This window comes from Aulostomus chinensis, chromosome 20, assembly GCF_037954235.1.
Source record: "Aulostomus chinensis isolate RoL2024-O1b breed Wild chromosome 20, RoL_Achi_v1.0, whole genome shotgun sequence".
NCBI classification, from domain to species: Eukaryota; Metazoa; Chordata; class Actinopteri; order Syngnathiformes; family Aulostomidae; genus Aulostomus; species Aulostomus chinensis.
In genome coordinates, this window is record NC_141339.1 from 13,481,881 (window position 1) to 13,499,472 (window position 17,592).

The window sequence follows — 17,592 nt, forward strand, 5'->3', positions numbered from 1 at the left end:
GAGCCCTCAGTTCATCCTGGATGCCTCTTTGAGTGGACCGGCAGAGCAGGTTGCTAACATAATCTGCAAACAACCACGGCGTATCTCTGGCATTCCTGTGGCCCAGAGAGTTGCCCAAGAGCGTAAGGAGAGTCGGGGTAACACAGTAGGCTACCAGATCCGTCTGGAGAGTGTCAGGGGAAAGCACGTGTTACATGTCCCCACATCTGTTTGCCAAAACAGATACAAGCTGTTCTCTCAACATGGAAATAAAATGAAAGTAAAGCAGTGCCTGTTTTTTTCATGGGCTTTGAACTTGAAGAATTTCGTCGATAGCATCGAAATGTGTCCGAATAATATACTCTCACCATCTCAGAGCATGCGAAACTTTAATTTTGAAATAATTTATTCATGTACTTGGCTCAGTTTATGCAAATATCCTTCTCTCTGAAATCATTTCTGTCAGACGCCGGCCACCAGACTGCTTTATTGTACCACGGGCGTGTTACTGTGACGTCTGGAGAACGAGGCAGACCTGAAAGGCGTCACACACGTCATCGTGGACGAGGTGCACGAGCGCACGGAGGAGAGGTGAGATTTATTCACATCACGGAGATATGCTACAACGCGTGCTGTAATTAAATGAATGACTTCCTGTCGCTGGTCCTCAAAAACCCGATTTTTGAGAGGTCAGACCTGAAGATGATTCTGATGAGGGCCACTCTCAACACCAAACTCTTCTCCCAGTATTTCTTTGACTGCCCTGCAGTCCACATTCCTGGGAATAAATCCCATGTAGTCCCTGTTTTAAGTAGAACCTGCTGATACTCTGCTAGTTTTATCACCCTCTCAGTGAATATCATCACCCTCTCATATCATCGCTCATTCCAGGACGTACCTTCCCCGTGGAGCAGTATTTCTTGGAAGATATTATCTCTAAAACCAGGTGAGTAACTTTTAAACTTTTGACCTGTATGAATGTGTTAGGATGTGTTAAGCTGCGTATCAAGGAGGCCAAGAGGATGAAGGGAGGGACAATAGGAGGAAGTCCAGGGCTTTCCCTAAAAAGAACTACGCTGACAACTCCATCCCCGACCAAGAGCTCAGCCTGGAGGAGCTGGCGGTCCGATACAAAGGTGATTGGAGAACAAGTGTACCGCCTTCATCTGATCTGATTGGATGACTCTTTCCTATCACTGTGCACTGACCTTAACTTGTTTTACCGTTGATACAGCAACCAGTTATGCTGTGCTGTGGACGATGGGCGGGTGTGTCCATGGGATAAACATCAGGAAGCCAATGACAAGAAGCTGTGCTTTTGATTAGTGACCATCTGACCTTGGTACAGTCCTGCCAGGTAGTGTACCTTTCTGGAAGAGAAACTATGTCAACATGGCTTTTTCACTGGGTTCACCTCTCTTTCAGGAATGGTGCGGTGCTGCAAAGGATGGCAACCTGGCCAGCCAGCAGTACTGCAAGAAGAACTTCCTGTCTTTGTGTAGCCTTACAGGTTTTTAATTTCACTTCCTCACTCAGTATTAAGCTTCACCTGCAAACGCAACAATTAAGTAATGGAGCAGTTCAGTTTTTTTTTTGATATTGTAAGACGTCTTCCCTGTTTTGTGTGCAGGAGATCTCCAGTGTAAAGAGGCAGTTTGCAGAGCTGCTTTCAGACATCGGTTTTATTGAAGGAGGACTGAGGGCCAGGAACATTGAGAGGATGGGCTTTGCAGGATCCGACGGTGTGCTGGAGGCAACTGGCACAGAGGTAACTCCCTCACACATGCACCGTAATACTTCACATTCATGGTAACACATCAGCTTTACAGCATTCCCTTTGTTGCCAGTCCAAGTCAAGTCCCTAGTCTCCAAATTCAGCAGTTAGTTCTTTCTCTGGATTAATCTCTTGTGTTTCTTTCCAGGCCAATTTACACGCCAACAACATCCCACTTCTATCAGCCGTCCTCTGTGCTGCCCTTTCCCCAAATGTGGTGCAGGTGTGTATTTGTTGTCTCTCACTGTCGGAGTAGAGCGATAATCGATATTCAGCCGTCTCCTGTTTGATATCCCTACGTGTGCCGTACCAGGTCCAAGCCCCGTTCCCGTTGAGCAGCGGAAAAATGAAAGACATGCGGTTCATGACCAAGAGTGACGGCTGCGACAACCTTCACCCCCCATCTGTGACGTCTGGGGTGAGTTGAATAAGCTAGAGGAAGTGAAGCTAAATATGGAACAACTTTGAACTGTCACCAACCTTGGGCCTCTCCTGACAACAACTGCAATTACTTGATGTAATACGAGAAAGTGAGGAGCAGTCGGGTGTTTATCAGGGAGCGCAGCCAAGTTTCTGCATACGCCCTGATGCTCTTTGGAGGCGGGAGGACCAATGTGGAGCTTCAAAACGGGCAGTTTCTAATGTCACTGGATGACGGCTGATTCGTTTTGTTGCCCCCTCTTTTCATGTAATCACAAAACGTTCGATCAATAATGGCAAATTATCAAGAAGATCTTTGTCTTATTTGTCCTGTCAATTAATAATATCTCGTATTGATTTGGAGTCACATGACCTTAGAGTAATGGAAAACTGAATTGTGTGATTTTCCATGAAAATACCTTTCGCGTCAACTAACCTCAGAGCAACTGAAATAGAATGAGCTGCGAAATTTGCAGTTTTCCTTAAAAATAAAAATAAAAAATACAAGTATCACTAAGTCTCTAAGTATGGAAATGAAATGACGATAACAATCATGACGATTCCAGTATAATTCAAAAGTCAAAGGTGTACTTGATCATACTGTGTTTTAACAAGACCAGATGAAACCTTGTACATGGCTTGGGAACCACAATGTGGACAAATTATTAGCAAGTTTGTCGTGGGGTCCATCGTGTATTCCTGGGTATTGTATGTTCATCTGTAGTGGTTCAGTAATGTCAGCTTTTAAGAAGTTTGATTTGTGTATCAAAATTGGTTTAAAAGGATGTTTCTCCAAGAGTAGAGAGCCTTTAAATAAACTCCTTTACCCAAGGTACCCACCACCGTTTACCAAAATATCAGCTCACCTTTATTGATTCAATTACAATACCGCTAAGCGGTTCTAGGAAATGGATGGATGGACTTCTTACAGGAAACAACAGGTTCCTTCCTCTAGAAACATTTCCCTTACCTTTACCAATATTCCACACTTTGGAGCCGCTTCGTGTGAAAAAAAAAATGTAAAAGCGCAACTCTCTTCTTCCCACATGCTGTATCAACCCTGGCGGACGTTGGAGAAAACTCCACTCAGACACATTTCAACTTGTCCACTCAGTCAGTCAGTCAGCGACCACAGTGGTTGTAGGTTTGTGCTGCCAAAATAAGAACACACTTGGAGGAGCAGGAAGGTGCGTTGTAGAGAGATGAGAAGAGCAGATGTGCCTCTCTGTCTTGGCACTGTCCTGGAGGTTTGGAACCTCATTAATCGATCACAGTGTCTCAAAACGGTCTTCTTTGGGGTTTCACGGCCTCTTTATCAGATCTATATGAGCTGACTTTAAGCAGTGTAGCAAGCCCACAAACCCACAATCCTTTTCTCTGTCTTTGCGGTTTACGAGCTACTAAAACAACAATATGGTGCCGATGTGATTAGATAATGAGACGGAGCGTCGTGAAAGTGCGCTTTGTATTTACACGCGCGCAGCTGTTTATCGAGAGAATGTGTTCTGAAGGTGCGGCGCGCAGTGATTGATGGGAGATGTTAAATGCGCATTGGACCTCACACAGTCACAGACGAAAGGTCAGCGTCAATGCTTAAGTGTAAGAAAACACCACCTTCTCCCCAAGTTAATGACGCTCCTAATCGTCTGTGTTTTTCCAGGTTTGTTTCCATCATAAAAAGTCATTTTAGTCTCCATGACATGAAATGAATTTAGCTGCTGACAGATTGGGGATTTGTAGCAGCACTCTGTTAACCTGACCTAATTACCTTGAGAGGCATTTGCCTTGAAAATATTTCCTTATTTTACTGCCATAGATTGTGGAATACCTTTTTTGAGTGTGTGTGTGTGTGTGTGTGTGTGTGTGTGTGTGTGTGTGTGTGTGTGTGTGTGTGTGTGTGCAGGAACAGATTGCGTTGACTTTTTTTTTAAAGGCAAGTAGAGTGAATGTTTCCAGGGAAGGAGCCAAGTTTCAGGACTTAAACAGCATTTAATGTCATGAATAGAGGGGATAACGTATTCAAAGTCCCCCGTCGCTATGTCTTCCTCCTGCGATGACACAGACGACCGTGCAACATTAAAGTTCATCTTTCATTTTTCAGAGTTTTTCTTTCTCCGTGTAACCCTTACTCTTACATTTACGCAACAAAACTCATAATCTAAAAAGATGACCATGTCTTTGATTCTGACCTCTCATTGCCCCTTGCAGAGGTTCCTGGGATTGGATTCCAGACAACACTGGTGCACCAAAAGGATGATATAATTGAATGATTTCATGTTTGACTTTTACAATGATCTCAGAGAATAATAAAATTAAGAATAAAATAAAGCCTCCAGCCTGTGTTTTGTTTCTGGCTCCTGTTTGTACAATCCACTCCTGCTGAGGAGACACTAAATTACCAGGAATTGTGGTCTTAATCTCACTAGCAACTGACCAAGACCCAAGCAGTTTAATAAGCTTTGAGTCACCGTAGAGCAGTCTAGCATGTTAAGAATTTTAGAGTCGTACTTTTATTTGAACTCCGGTGGAATGATAATGGAGTATAACGTAAAAGGAATTGCAAGGATGTAATTTTTGGGAACAAAAACCAAGACATGAACCAACGCTGAGTTCTTTAAAAGGGCACTTGAGGATGCCGCCACCGGGTTCACTGCAATACTAGGTGGCGCTAGAGAGCACACACTAAAATATCTGCTTTTGCTGTGTGTAATGTGAAGACAACACAGCAGAACTTTGATGCATATCAAATTACGCTTAGGTCACTCAACGGTTCTGTCTTGAATGCGGCCATTTTTGAGTTTATTCCAATAATTTCTTTTGTGCTTTGATTTTTGGACTCTTAAATTTGCGTCACCACGGATTCCTTATTTTCAGTCTTTGCAATATGTTATGTTTTATTTTGAAGTTCACTTCTCTTATGCGCACACCTGTGTTACTTCCTGTCTGTTTTCGCCCCTTTTTTTAGTCTCACCTGTGTCTTGTCAGTTTATCAGTCCTGTCAGTCACAGCTGTGCTCCCGCTGTTGGTTGCCCTACCACCTCCTTTCACGCGCTCGTGTCCTCTCACCTGTTTCTTGTTGCGTGATTAGCAGAATATGTGTTGAAGATCACATTCTCGTGTTTGTCTTTGTCACTTTGTCTGTTCTGTTTTCTTCTATCTGCCCGCTTGTCTTGCTGCCTGTTTGTTGTCTCCCCAGTTTGCCCTCTGGTGTTTTGTTTTGTTTTTTTTTTTTTTTAAGTTTTCCAGTTCAGTTTCCAGCAAAGCTTTTGTTTTATGTAACAAAATGCATTTTTGGAGTTTTATGAAGTTCTGCCTGCTTCCCTTTCTGCGTTGGGGTCTGGCTCTACCGTCCACCGCGACAGCTTGAATGGAATCCAGTTATTACAATTAGCTGTTTGATGGTAAAATATCAAATTTGGCGTCCTCACCACGGTAGCATTGCTAACCGAAAATGTAGTCTCAACAGTATCATCACCAGGGTCTAAAGGCTTTTCTTGCCAAATTTTAGATAGATGCAGTTGACCTGCTAGAGGGAGTGCGTCAAGGTGTAAAGTAACCATGTTATTGCCTGTGGCCACCAGGTGGCACTATGACAGATCTGCTCCCAAATCGAACGGGCTGGCCAGTATCCACCCCTCCTGCACATTTGGTGCAACTAAGCCTGATAGTTTCTGTGTAAACTTGCAGACAGTCAAACAAAAATGGAGGGGGGGGGGGGGGTACTAATAAATCCTGCTGCTGAGTCAAAATGCATCAGGCTGTATTCATTCACTCGTGGAGCTTCTACCTATTAAATAATGTTCTATTACTTGCATGTCAGCAGCCAGAAGAGTCATCTGGAGATTTGTGGCTGTCTCTGAACGTCCAGCGTTTTATTTGACATCGTCACCGCAGGGATTCGAAAACCTGTGCTTGACGAATTATGCAACACTTTTTTAAAGATATACAAATGTTTCATAAGACTACATTGGATAATTGTAAACTATTTTGAGTATTCCCTGTCTATCCACTGCGAGGCAGGACCCCAAAACTTTTCCTGCTTTGGGCCCCTGGATTGAGGGGGCCGGTCCTGTTCTTCATCTTTGGGAGAACAAAACAGAGCTGAAAGGAACTATAAATTTTATGGGTGGACACAAACATGACCTGTATTAACTTTTCATGATAGGACATAGGAAGAATAAACAGGCTGACATGCGCAAAATAAACACTGCCTATTAGCTCTCATGAGCAATTGGAATTATATTGAATATAGGAAATAAAACAGGAATAATATTGTGTTCCTCAACTCTTCTTAGCCCTCTGTTTTGCTTTCTCTCTTCACCCTTCAACTGCAATGATTTAAGCTCTCTAGAATGAAGTCTAACTTTTTCCAGCCCAAACAGCGTGACCCACTTCTATCAAAAAAAAAAAAAGTAACCAAAAAGTATCATGTGGAAAACAGTTAGAGGTCTTGCATTCTTTACCGCCACACGTTTGTCTCATGAGATTTTAGTGTTCTTGTTAGAATGTGTTCTATTCAAATGTGCGCATTTACACAGTCACACCTGAAAGAAACCGAAATTTATAATGAAAAATCTGGTTTGTGGAGCGTCAGCTGGACCTGGATTCAATCAATCAAGAGTTTCTGCCCCTATTTGATGTAAAAGATTTGCGTTGGTTTTTTTTTTTTTTTTTACACAGACCTTGACTTTCACTTCAGTGCATAAAAACTATTACAGCGGGTCTGACACAAGCTGGAAAAAATAGCTGACGTGATGGTTTAGTGCCATGTCATCACAAATGAATGTCACCGTGTTTGCTTGGCAGAGCTGAACTTCAACATTTTTAGACTAATTTAGGAGGTAGTGTGTGTGTGTGTGTGTGTGTGTGTGCGCGCGCGCGCGTTTTTGCATAAAAAGTTGATGGCGATCAACATTTTATCTTCCCCTTTTCTTATGTCAGTTTTTATCTGAGCCGGATCGAAGTAGATGCAACAAATCCTAACGTGGAACAGAATCACTATGAGAGTCTGCTTTATGAGAAGAGAAATCGACAATAACATCAGCGATCCTTCATGTGGCTTTGCCAAACTTCTGTCCACTTCTCTGGTGTGCGCAGCCACATTTTTTTTTCCACGGGGACCATCCAAGACCACCATGCCAAGATGAACACCGGCGCACCCCCAAAAAAAAAAAAAATTGGATGCGTGATTAAAAGAAGCTCCAATGAACTTTATATTTTTCAACTTATATTTTGGTGATGATTTAAGTAGCCTCCATGGACATAAGTGATATTGTTTCCTGGAATGATGATCCTTTTTCCCATGAGTACCACCCCCTCGTCGGGAAAAGATCTTGACCATCTGGCTTTCACATGCAATTGTTATGAAAGCGAGGGAAAGAACTTATTTTTAATACTATATATATCTATTTTTAATTTATCTATTAGCAACTAAATAGGACTAATAATTGTAACAATACGATATTGTCACATTTACCTATTTTTTTTAGCCACTTTTCAATAAAGTCATAGAAAGCTAGCATAAAATATAAGCTGTAGTCATAATTTTATGGTAATGACAGTAAAGTATACCTCCTAGAACTGCACACACAAATACAATGAAGAGATCAGCCAGATTTCACAGAAGTACATGAAATTGCCACAAAAATGACCACAACCTACTGCATGATGTGGTGATGTCATAACATCTGTTAAAAAGACTTGCCAGCATCATGGAAACTGGTCGCTGGAAACTTGGTTGTGGTGGATCAATTAAATCCTTGGTTCAGGAACACAGCGCTGGGCGGAGGTTACACTGTTGTTGTGTAGCGCAGAAAACGTTATTTTATCATTATTCATTTATAACAGCTTCTTGAAATCCCATTCACCGTAGAGGAATAATGTTTTATGTATCAAATTGTCCTTAAAGTTAAGGTTCTGGTTAAGTTTTGCCCCCCCCCCAAAAATCACTTGGGTTAAGGTTAGGAAAACATTATGAGCTGGACTAATGACAGTGGTGAAAGGTTGGCTTGTAACTGGGACTCGAACACCTCTCTCCCAGCTACATTTCTGCGGTGGGTGGATCTAATTTAACACTTGGCAAGTTTAATTTAGCTTAATTGTTAAAAATATGACTATATTTTGGTTGGTTATTACATAATGCCCTGTATCATTATCATTTTCATCAAAAACAAAGTGCAATTCTCGCATTTTGCAACCGTAACCACTGCGATATGTCACAATTTACTGTAAAATGCCGAGAAATTTATCCCAGGCTGAGTTCAAGCTGTTAATTACAAAATTAGTTTTTTCATAATGAAGTGAAATTTATTACATTTTAGCAAGTTACTTCGTAATGGAGTGTTAAATGCCTCCTAATTGGCAGGCACCTCCACCCAGCACATAAAAAGAATGAGGATTGATTTCCATTGTTTTCATACCTGCTACAAACTTCCAACAGTGACATTTTATTCAATTTTTTCCCCCTTTACCTACTGTGCCATTATAATTATAAAGGCCGTGCAATAACAGAAAGTCCAAATCATCTGTAGACTCTGGTCTTACATTTAGTGCTGGACTGTCTCTCATGTCTGTGAACGCCACTCCCAAAATGTGTATGTGTGTGTTGTATTGTGTGATTACAGCTGAGTTGAAGATTTCTCAAGACAAATTTTCCTTATGGGACAATTAAGTTGATTTTGAAATGCCACCACCAGCACTTCATGTGGTTGTGGTTACATATCTTTGGTGACATCGCCCTGAAGAGGCATATTTCACACCTTTCAAAGATGAAAACCATTCAGAATCTGGTTTGAATCCATTTTTTTTTTTTTTGGTTGTTATGATGAAAATGCTCCTTCTCTACTTGATATTGCAAACCTCCTCTTAGTACCATTGTACCCTGCCCATCCACACCCACACACATCCTTGTACTTATATCTTTGTGAGGACTTTCAATAATGTAATACATTCCCTAGCCCCTCACCCTAACCCTAACCATCTCAACTGACTGCCTGACCCTAAACCTGACCCTAAACCTGACCAGAACCTGATTCTAACCCCGACCCTAAAACCTAGTCTTGACCTTCAAACATCCCTTTGAAGATGTGAGGACCGGCTAAAATGTCCTCACTCTGTTGGTTAAATACGTATTCTAGTCCTCAATATGTAGCAAGTACAAGATCACACACACACACACACACACACACACACACACACACACACACACACACACACACACACACACACACACACACCGGCAAAGACTGCAACAATCCTGCAATATTCAAACCCACCTCTTTAGAACTGATTTGAATGCGTGAACCTTGTTTTTAATGTATTTTTATGACCTTTTTTTCTCAAAGTGTTCTGTTGTTCTCAGTAAGGTGCCTGAGTTCTTTTAAAAACGCTACTAAATTAAAGCGCGTTATCATCAGTCTTATCATTATCATTATTCTCCTGCCGCAGAGTCAGCCGTAATTCCCTTAAGTACAAGCCTCGAAGTAAAAACTTTCCTCCTGCTTCCTTCTGCCTGGGAAAATGCACACACGGTGTCTTCGGGGCCTGCGTTCTGTAAATCATCTGAAGTTACAGCAATTCAGCATGACTACATGAAAACAGCCAATCTCCTCACCCTTGTTGTTTGATGTTTGAGACTGGTTTAAACCAGTTTAAAACTTGCTTTACATTTTAACACCACTGACATCATCAAGCGAGAGAGCGGCAGATATCGGGGGGGGGGGGGGGTGGAGGTTTTTGTTGTTGCACCAAATCAAGCGCAGGGTTACGGCGGGAGTCAAAAGAATTGACAGATAACTTAAGAGACCGCCAAAAGGATGCACATGTTCCTCTTCTTGCCATCATGTTAGCCTTCACTGTGTCCAGTTTTCCTAAAACTTTCGATGACATCACCCTTAATTACAAGGGATGGTTTTAATTTTACAAGGTCGAGAGTCCTTTTTGTGTGTGTGTTTGTGTGTGAATCATTGTGTTTTTTTATTCTTCGATGATGAAACGGCTGTTAAAAAATGACTTAATTAGAAGTTTGAGAGCTGCATATTTAGACTCGTCTTTCTTTCTTGCTTGTATATTTTCTTCTTCTTCTTCTTCTTGACAGCACTCAGTGTTTCTGAGCGGGACACACATGCATACAAACAAATCAAAGTTAGCGGGGAGCCAAAGACTTAATCCCCCTCTAACATCTGTAGCAGATGTGGTAGCCTTCAATGTGTGTTTGTCCTCCTCTTTTCTTCTCCTTTTTTTTGTGCTTTCTCCTGTTCATAACCACAAGATTTATATATTCGTTGTGTATTTTCGGTGTCCATCTCTGGTCTCAGAGCACAGCGCGGCTCCCTTGATAGAGATTTTGAATCAAAAGCCATTATTCTTCAATCAGGTCAAAAGCTGGCGCAACCTGCTGCCAGTGAAAATAACTCGAGGCAAAGTGAAGTTTTTCTCACACACAAACACGCACACACACACACACACACACACACACACACACACACACACACAAAGAGCATACCTGGAAAATATGTTTGAAATCTGACATCTTAAATTTTGACAAATTAGTCTACAATCACTCTGAAAACAACCATTATCTCGCCATCATAGCCCCGGGGAAATATCTAATCTCTCCTTCACCTATTAAAAATCTGACTGCCGCATCAACGCACAGCAGGAGAACCCTTGGATTGCGCTTAAAAAACAAAAAAAACAAAACCTGCAGTATCATGAATGAAATGTAACTCACATGGGAATATGCAGGATTAGGTGCCTTGCTGATTTATGGATCTATGATGGCGAACCCTCCAGGCTGCTCACGATAGAAGAATGATGGCGATTATTGAGGGAATACAGTGTTGAAAACCAACAGCCTGACAGCTACTGGATGTCATTTATACTCTCCATGTTCAGACTGACAGCTGAGAAATGTCTGGAAGGAGCCATCAGTCCCACGGCTACAAACTTAATCTCTGAGATCTAAAACACGAAGCGCTGTTTATACATATAAAAAAAGAAACGACTCAGTTTTTCCTCTCATTCAGGGTTATTGCAGCTTTCATCAATCATGGCTTTTAAAATTAAAAAAAAAAATTTTTAAACGTTTAATCGCTTATTTTATTAAATGTAAACAATTGAAATTCCCTAATTCGTTTTTGGGAATAAAATAGAAACAATGTTCCGCTTGTGAAAGATTTTATCTAAGTACGTGAAACATGAGGACAAAGCCCTACGAGGGAGTCGAATTAACAAATACTAAGTGATTCTGGAAATCTCTGCTGGACCTTTTTCCACATCTTACACAGAAGATTTAATCCAAGTCAGACTATACTATATCAAGTGGATTACAAATATGCCTTACTCACTTTACTGCCACTTAAATATGATTTTATCTCTTTCACACTCTCATCTGCCTGCAATATGTCATGCAAATATACATATGGAAGACTTGAGTAGCATCTATTTATATATATATTTATATTTATATATACACACACACACACACACACATACATATATATATATATATATATACACACTGCTCCAACTGGCTGAATCAAACAGTTGCTACTCAAGTCTTCCATTAGCTTGATTAAGTGGATCACATGTGGAGAAGAATGTGGCAGTGCGAGGAGAATATGATATGATTCATGTTTTTGGATGACTGTGGTTTCCATCACGCCTTTATTCAGTCTCTCCCAGTTCCTGAGCAAATAGTCGACCTTTTATTCTTTGTCTGTATACATACAAAACTTAACACAGCGACAGTTAAATGAAAATCTGATGATGAAAAAGGGTATAATACAAAACAGTATGACATTTAAAAAAAAAAAAAAAAAACAACCCCACAACAACACACAAACAAAAAAAGTAGCTAATACATAATGAAATAATCTCATGATTGAAAATGAACAGACCTATACACACCTTTTAGTGCCCATGATTGTGCTTTGGTCCAATGTCACTGCAATGACTCTGTGTGTGTGTGTGTGTGTGTGTGTGTGTGTGTGTGTGTGTGTGTGTGTGTGTGTGTGTGTGTGTGTGCGTGTGTGTGCATTCTGATGAGATAAATAACATCGTCTCTGGGATAGTTGGTGCTAATTCAAGGACACTTTCTTCGATACACTAAGCAAGAGCACACATGCTTCTCTTTTTTTCCCCTCATATACAGACTGCTTTATTTAAAATGTGCACTGTAATGATATACACTTGACTTGTTAAAAAGTACTATATTCTCTTCCTGTTGTTAATTTGTAGTGGTGTCTTTTTTTTTTGGGGGGGGGGGGCAGGCTAAAGTCTGTTTTTTTTCTGGGCAGGACCAGTGAAGGTGAGAGAGCCTGCTGCAGGGTGCTGAATGGTTGCCCTTGGTAACAACATCTCATCCTCCCATGTGTTACCACTTCCCAGGGATGGGCACCCCGCATTCATACCAGCCAACGAATGGGTGGGCTGTACGTCTGCCGATAACTCCAAATGTAACAGGCTCCTGTCTGTAAGCGCGGTAAAATCCTGTGGTGGAAAAGATAAACAATCTTAGAAATCTATCAAAATCCTGTACAAATTTGAGAATATATTACGTAGCACTTTTCATTAAGCTATTAGGAGCCTAGTTGATCCCTCTAAAGTCAGCTACAAATCATCCTGGAACTAATTTTCTGCCCCCCAAAAAAATCTGAGAGCGGAGCCAGCTTCCTTTGACGGCCAACAAGACATCAAAAACTTGGAATACCTTGGCACAGTTCTAGATTCCCGGTTAAATTTCTCCACAAAGTTTTTGAGAGATGCTAATTGTGATTCTATGTCCTCAGGAAAGCTGTAGTGTTAGCCAGCGGATTTGTGTACAAAACAATTGTCGAGCGTTTTATCTGTTCGAGCTCTGCCTGGTATGGTCACCTAAACTGTAGATTCAAGACTTAACTGTCCAGAATCGTATCTGTGGCCAGAATAGTGGTTGGCGAGGGTTCTTGTCTCAACTCTTTGCAGGGGGAGGGAGGATAGTTCCCATCCTTTCTTCAGCTAATTTAGTCCTTTGAGCTCTGAAAGGCAATACAGAATCCTTCTTGAAACTAAAAATGTGGTTTAAGCAGTCCTTCGTCTGTCAGTGCTCCTTCAGTAGAATGACTTATAAGTTCTGAGCCACAGATATGAACTGTTATTCAATGTGTAACTGGCCCAAGTCTCGCTTATTTTTCCTTCTGTTCTTACTGTGTGTTTGTTTGCTTTTGTGTTGTTTCACGTATTCGGTGAGTCAAATTCAATAGACAATTCAATTCGCTTTCATTCCATTCTATTCTATTCTACTTTGTTTGTTTTGTTGCTACGACAAAAGTCAAAGTCCCAAATGTCAAGACAAGGACTAAACGTTTATGGTTTTGGTTTTCATGTGGCATTTGGTGACAATTGCAGAAATGTTAAATATAATTCAACCCAGAGTATGTTTGGATTCACAAGATGTGATGCCGGGAAATTGAACCCAGAGGGCGATGACTAAATTCAAAATTGGAAGTTGTTTAAAAAATATTTTCAATATGGTTATTTGTCATTTTTCACATCTACTGTTTGACTCTGGTGTCAAATATCCTTTAAAATACTAACGCAAAAAACGAATATAACTTCTACAAAAAAAGAAGAAAATTTGAAATTTACTTATGAACTTATATGACCTGATACTAGTAACTGCCAATAATTTAAGACATGGTATGATACGTTCATAAAAAGCATGTGGGATTAATGTTAACACGCAAAACCTAAAGTAGGTCATTTAACTCTAACTTTAATATTCATTGCAGCAATACTCTGCCTTTATATTCATAGACACGATGCAGCTGGTCCATTAAAGAGCCGGAGAAACAGATCACATTGAAGAAAATCATAAATTAGGACCAAATGATCACAATCACGAATGTGCCGCGTGTAAAATCTGTTGTTGTTTACCTTGAGCTGAAGGCAGATGATTGGAGAGGTAAGCCGGTCCTGTCCTGCCGTCCCTGTAGGAGTCCACAAACTGGCAATGGTCCTCTCCCTGTCCAAATGTGTCTCCTATACTGTAGAAGGGCTCTGTAGAGGAAAGGGGGGTAAATATACAGTATGTTTATATATTTAAGAGTTTGAAACCAGAACATTGTATTTCTGACTTTGTTGTTTTCAAATTGGGGGGGGCATCTTGAATCTCCAGCAGTTGTGTGCTATAATGCTAAACTACTGTTGGATTCCTCATGCTCTAAATGCCAAGCTACTGTTGGATTCCTCATGCTAAAATGCTAAGCTACTGTTGGATTCCTCATGCTAAAATGCTAAGCTACTGTTGGATTCCTCATGCTTGGATTCCTCAGTATCAGTTTAGGAATAATAATTCCACCGGTTAAGGCTGTTTGTGTAAATAGTATTTGGTAATTTTTTTGCATTTCGTATCAGGATTATGGGCTATGATTCTAAGAATCATATCAGCAGCTGCTAATATGTTTGTTTTTGTGGCTAAAATGTTGAGAGGCTTCTTTAGTCATGTTATTGGAGTTAGTAAGTGGATGGAGTGAGTCTGTGTTACACATTAACACCACTGTTAACAGTTTGTATCCTGGCATTACCCTTGATATGAAATGAGCCTTCAGAGGCAACAACTCCTTTTACTTTGGGAGTGAAATAAAGTTAAAAGACTCCCTTGTGTGCTCAACTTGGGGTCAAAAACCTGTTCAGCTTGCTAGCTAGGTATGCTAACTTGCATTTTACACCGCTGTTATTGTGCTTTGCTTTTTTCTTTAAATACAGAACCAAACAATGCGATTGTGTGAATCAACGTTCCGCGATAGAGGTGTAAGCGCAGCCGCATTTTGAATAAGCTGTTCTGCTGCTTCGCCGCTGTTAATGTTGGCTCGGCGGTGAAACTACCTGTCCCTCTTGTAGCAGCTGTGTGTACTCTAACAGAGATGGTGAGTTGGAATATTGGCATATTATTCTCATGTTGAAAAGCCTGGGTAAAAGGGTTTATATCACCTCGGCAGGGGTGACAACTCAGCGAAGCAACAGGCAGCTAGTGATGCTCTTCAAGGTTGGAATGTCACTGTGCATAAAAGGTGAGCTATCAAGCTAGTTGTCGGTCTCCTTTAGTGCAGGTGCTACTCCTATTGTTACTGCTATGCTTATGTGGGGGAATTCTTCGTCGTGGTCTTTGTTGGCGTGCTGACCTGCTGATTACATTATGACCCACTTTCAACTGGCACAGCTGGAAAGTGGTCCTTTACTTTTGTGAAGAAAAAGGAAAAAATAGTCAAATAACCAAAGACGGATGTTATAGGCTGCTTGTGGTGCAGTATTTTTATTGCTCTGAAACCTATCATTTGTTTTTAATCCGTTGCTGGAATGCAGATGTTGGCAGCAGCAGCTGGAAGACATGCCGACGGTTACTGTTCAAACACAGAAGTCATATGATACATTACCTCTCAGGCCATCTCCCATGAAGATCTTGTATCGCAGAGAGTTACACAAAACCACGCCCACAAACTTCCTGTACCATGTGCGCTTGACAAACTGACTGCCCTTACAGGTGGAGTGGGCTGAGTTATACTTGAAGGAAAAGGGGATCCAGATTGGCTCGCCACCTGAGGAGCAGAGAAGAAGAAGAGGAGGAGGAGGAGGAGGAGGAGGGGGAGGGGGAGGTCATCAGGGGCCAGTGAGAAGAAACATAAAATGGTGCGTGAGAGATGAAGATGAAAGTGATTTAAAGGAATTATATTTGTGAAATGAAGCCATGAAAATCAAACATAAGGTCATCAACTAGCGTATCATTATATAAAAAGGCAGAATTAGCGTTTTATCTCCCAGATTTTATGCATTTTTGATGTGTGGATGGATTTCTGAGTGAAAATGCACCAACTTTTTGGGAAATATGCTTATTTGCCAACGTTCCCAGAGCCAGACATATGTGTGTGCTGGGGGGAGCTGAGACCCACAGTGACTAGCTTGCTGCTAGTTGGCTGAGCACAATGAATGCTAGTGGATGGGAGGCATTAACATAATCCATAAAAAGACAACAAATATACTTTTTTCCCGAATGGTTTCTACCCACATTAATATAAATAGGGCTGTATATAGCATTTGTTACAAATTAACAATTCAAAATCATGATATATTGTAATTTTAGACTTAAACACCTAGCTGTAACTACTTTCTTGATAGTGCAGCCCTGTTGCAAATTTGGCTAACAAAACCAAACTTTTGATGTCCATCATAAAGAGCTGATCATAGCCGACTTTGTGAGAGAGGATGAGGATGATTACTTCCGGAAAAACCAAGATCCCGTGTCTTCAAAATGTTACTGTATTAAATGGACACAGACTTAAATCATCGCATACACGAAGAGACGGATTCTGCTGCACCGAGGAGACGAATCTTGCCCATTTTTACATATCCTTGAGTTTTTTAGCTGGTGCACTTTTATGTAATCTTGTGGGCTCTTGTTCTGCAGTATTTACCTTTTTGTTCTCGATTTTATGCCACTGTATTCAAATGGCAGTTATTAGTGACTGTCTGAAACAATAAAATAATAAATGTCTCTTGTCTGGCTCCTGCTTACGGAAAGATTCTAGTGTATCAACTTTTAATAAACATACTCATACTTTTGATTTGAGACATTTTAAAAATGTTTTCCTTCGTCTTTTTTTGTCTCCTTCTGCTGCACACCTGGTGAATGAATCAGCTTAATGCTCCTCTAGTGACAACACCTATCACATCAACAACAGTGTTCATCAGCACGCGTTATCTCATTTATTTCAGCTAGATTTTGTGACAACATGGAAGAGGGAAATTACTTTTTTCGAAGGAGGACAAAAAAAACAAACAACAATCACTCAAAACAATATCTCGTCATTTTGAAGGATGACTCTCATTAAAAGCCTGAGGCTTCGATACATCATCTTAAATTAGAGCTGCTCGGTGGAGTGTATGGGCTTACCAGGTGGTCTTTCAATGAGGAGAGGATCATCTGAAAAAAGAAAGAATTTGCTTATTTCACCAGGGAGCAAAAGTGCAAAGACAGACAGCGAGTCTGATGTATTCACCTGATTATTGGAATGTGACTGTGCATCTAATGTAGCGTACATCTGTTAGCCTACTCCACTGATCCTAGGATGGTTTTACATTCAAAGAGCTTAACTTGCAATAAACTCAGCAGGACATTTCTGAACACATTTTTTTTGGTACATCAGAAAAATAACGATTCAGTTTGACACAAGTCGATAAGTTTATCACCTGATTCCGTGACATAGGTGAGCGTGTCGCTGACTGGTCCCAAACCAAACACATTCTTGGCCTGGACTTTGAAGTAGTACCTGTATGAAAACAAGACAAGGATTTAAAGAGAGATTTAGGAGTTAAAGCGGTGATGTGGCTGGGTGGAGGTGAGGAGAATGTTAATGACTGTAGCAGGCGACTGATTTAAGGGT

The 17,592-nt window shown here is 40.9% G+C and overlaps 2 protein-coding genes across 4 annotated transcripts in view; one reads left to right on the forward strand and one right to left on the reverse strand.

Annotated features, from left to right (window-relative positions):
* The first annotated feature begins 467 nt into the window (after positions 1-467).
* Positions 468-4,510, forward strand: LOC147242902 (putative ATP-dependent RNA helicase DHX57). Of its 3 annotated transcripts, none has more exons than XM_086189905.1 (8): positions 468-570; positions 871-1,115; positions 1,214-1,336; positions 1,405-1,489; positions 1,610-1,747; positions 1,902-1,976; positions 2,067-2,171; positions 4,382-4,510. In XM_086189905.1, the coding sequence occupies exons 4-8, from the start codon at positions 1,427-1,429 to the stop codon at positions 4,433-4,435; spliced, it is 435 nt and encodes a 144-aa protein (XP_086046031.1). In that variant the 5' UTR covers positions 468-570; positions 871-1,115; positions 1,214-1,336; positions 1,405-1,426; the 3' UTR covers positions 4,436-4,510. The 3 variants fall into 3 exon arrangements, with proteins under 3 accessions (XP_086046031.1, XP_086046033.1, XP_086046032.1); XM_086189907.1 differs by having other exon boundaries at positions 1,214-1,321; XM_086189906.1 differs by lacking the exons at positions 468-570; positions 871-1,115 and having other exon boundaries at positions 1,189-1,336.
* Positions 4,511-11,708: 7,198 nt separating this feature from the next.
* Positions 11,709-17,592, reverse strand: part of fndc1 (fibronectin type III domain containing 1) — a 44,062-nt gene continuing 38,178 nt past the window's right edge. The window contains exons 17-21 of the mRNA XM_086190230.1: positions 17,399-17,478; positions 17,103-17,132; positions 15,589-15,750; positions 14,090-14,212; positions 11,709-12,664 (exon numbers count right to left, since the gene is read on the reverse strand). Of these exons, the coding sequence (XP_086046356.1) occupies positions 12,549-12,664; positions 14,090-14,212; positions 15,589-15,750; positions 17,103-17,132; positions 17,399-17,478 (511 nt within the window). The 3' untranslated portion in view covers positions 11,709-12,548. The remainder of the gene's footprint in view (positions 12,665-14,089; positions 14,213-15,588; positions 15,751-17,102; positions 17,133-17,398; positions 17,479-17,592) is intronic.

Bases quoted from the DNA above. Each gene is read 5' to 3' on its own strand.
- LOC147242902 (XM_086189905.1), top strand. From the start codon at position 1,427: ATGGCAACCTGGCCAGCCAGCAGTACTGCAAGAAGAACTTCCTGTCTT. The intron at 1,977-2,066 runs GTGTGTATTTGT...GTGCCGTACCAG, and splicing joins TTTCCCCAAATGTGGTGCAG to GTCCAAGCCCCGTTCCCGTT. The intron at 2,172-4,381 runs GTGAGTTGAATA...TGCCCCTTGCAG, and splicing joins CCCCATCTGTGACGTCTGGG to AGGTTCCTGGGATTGGATTC.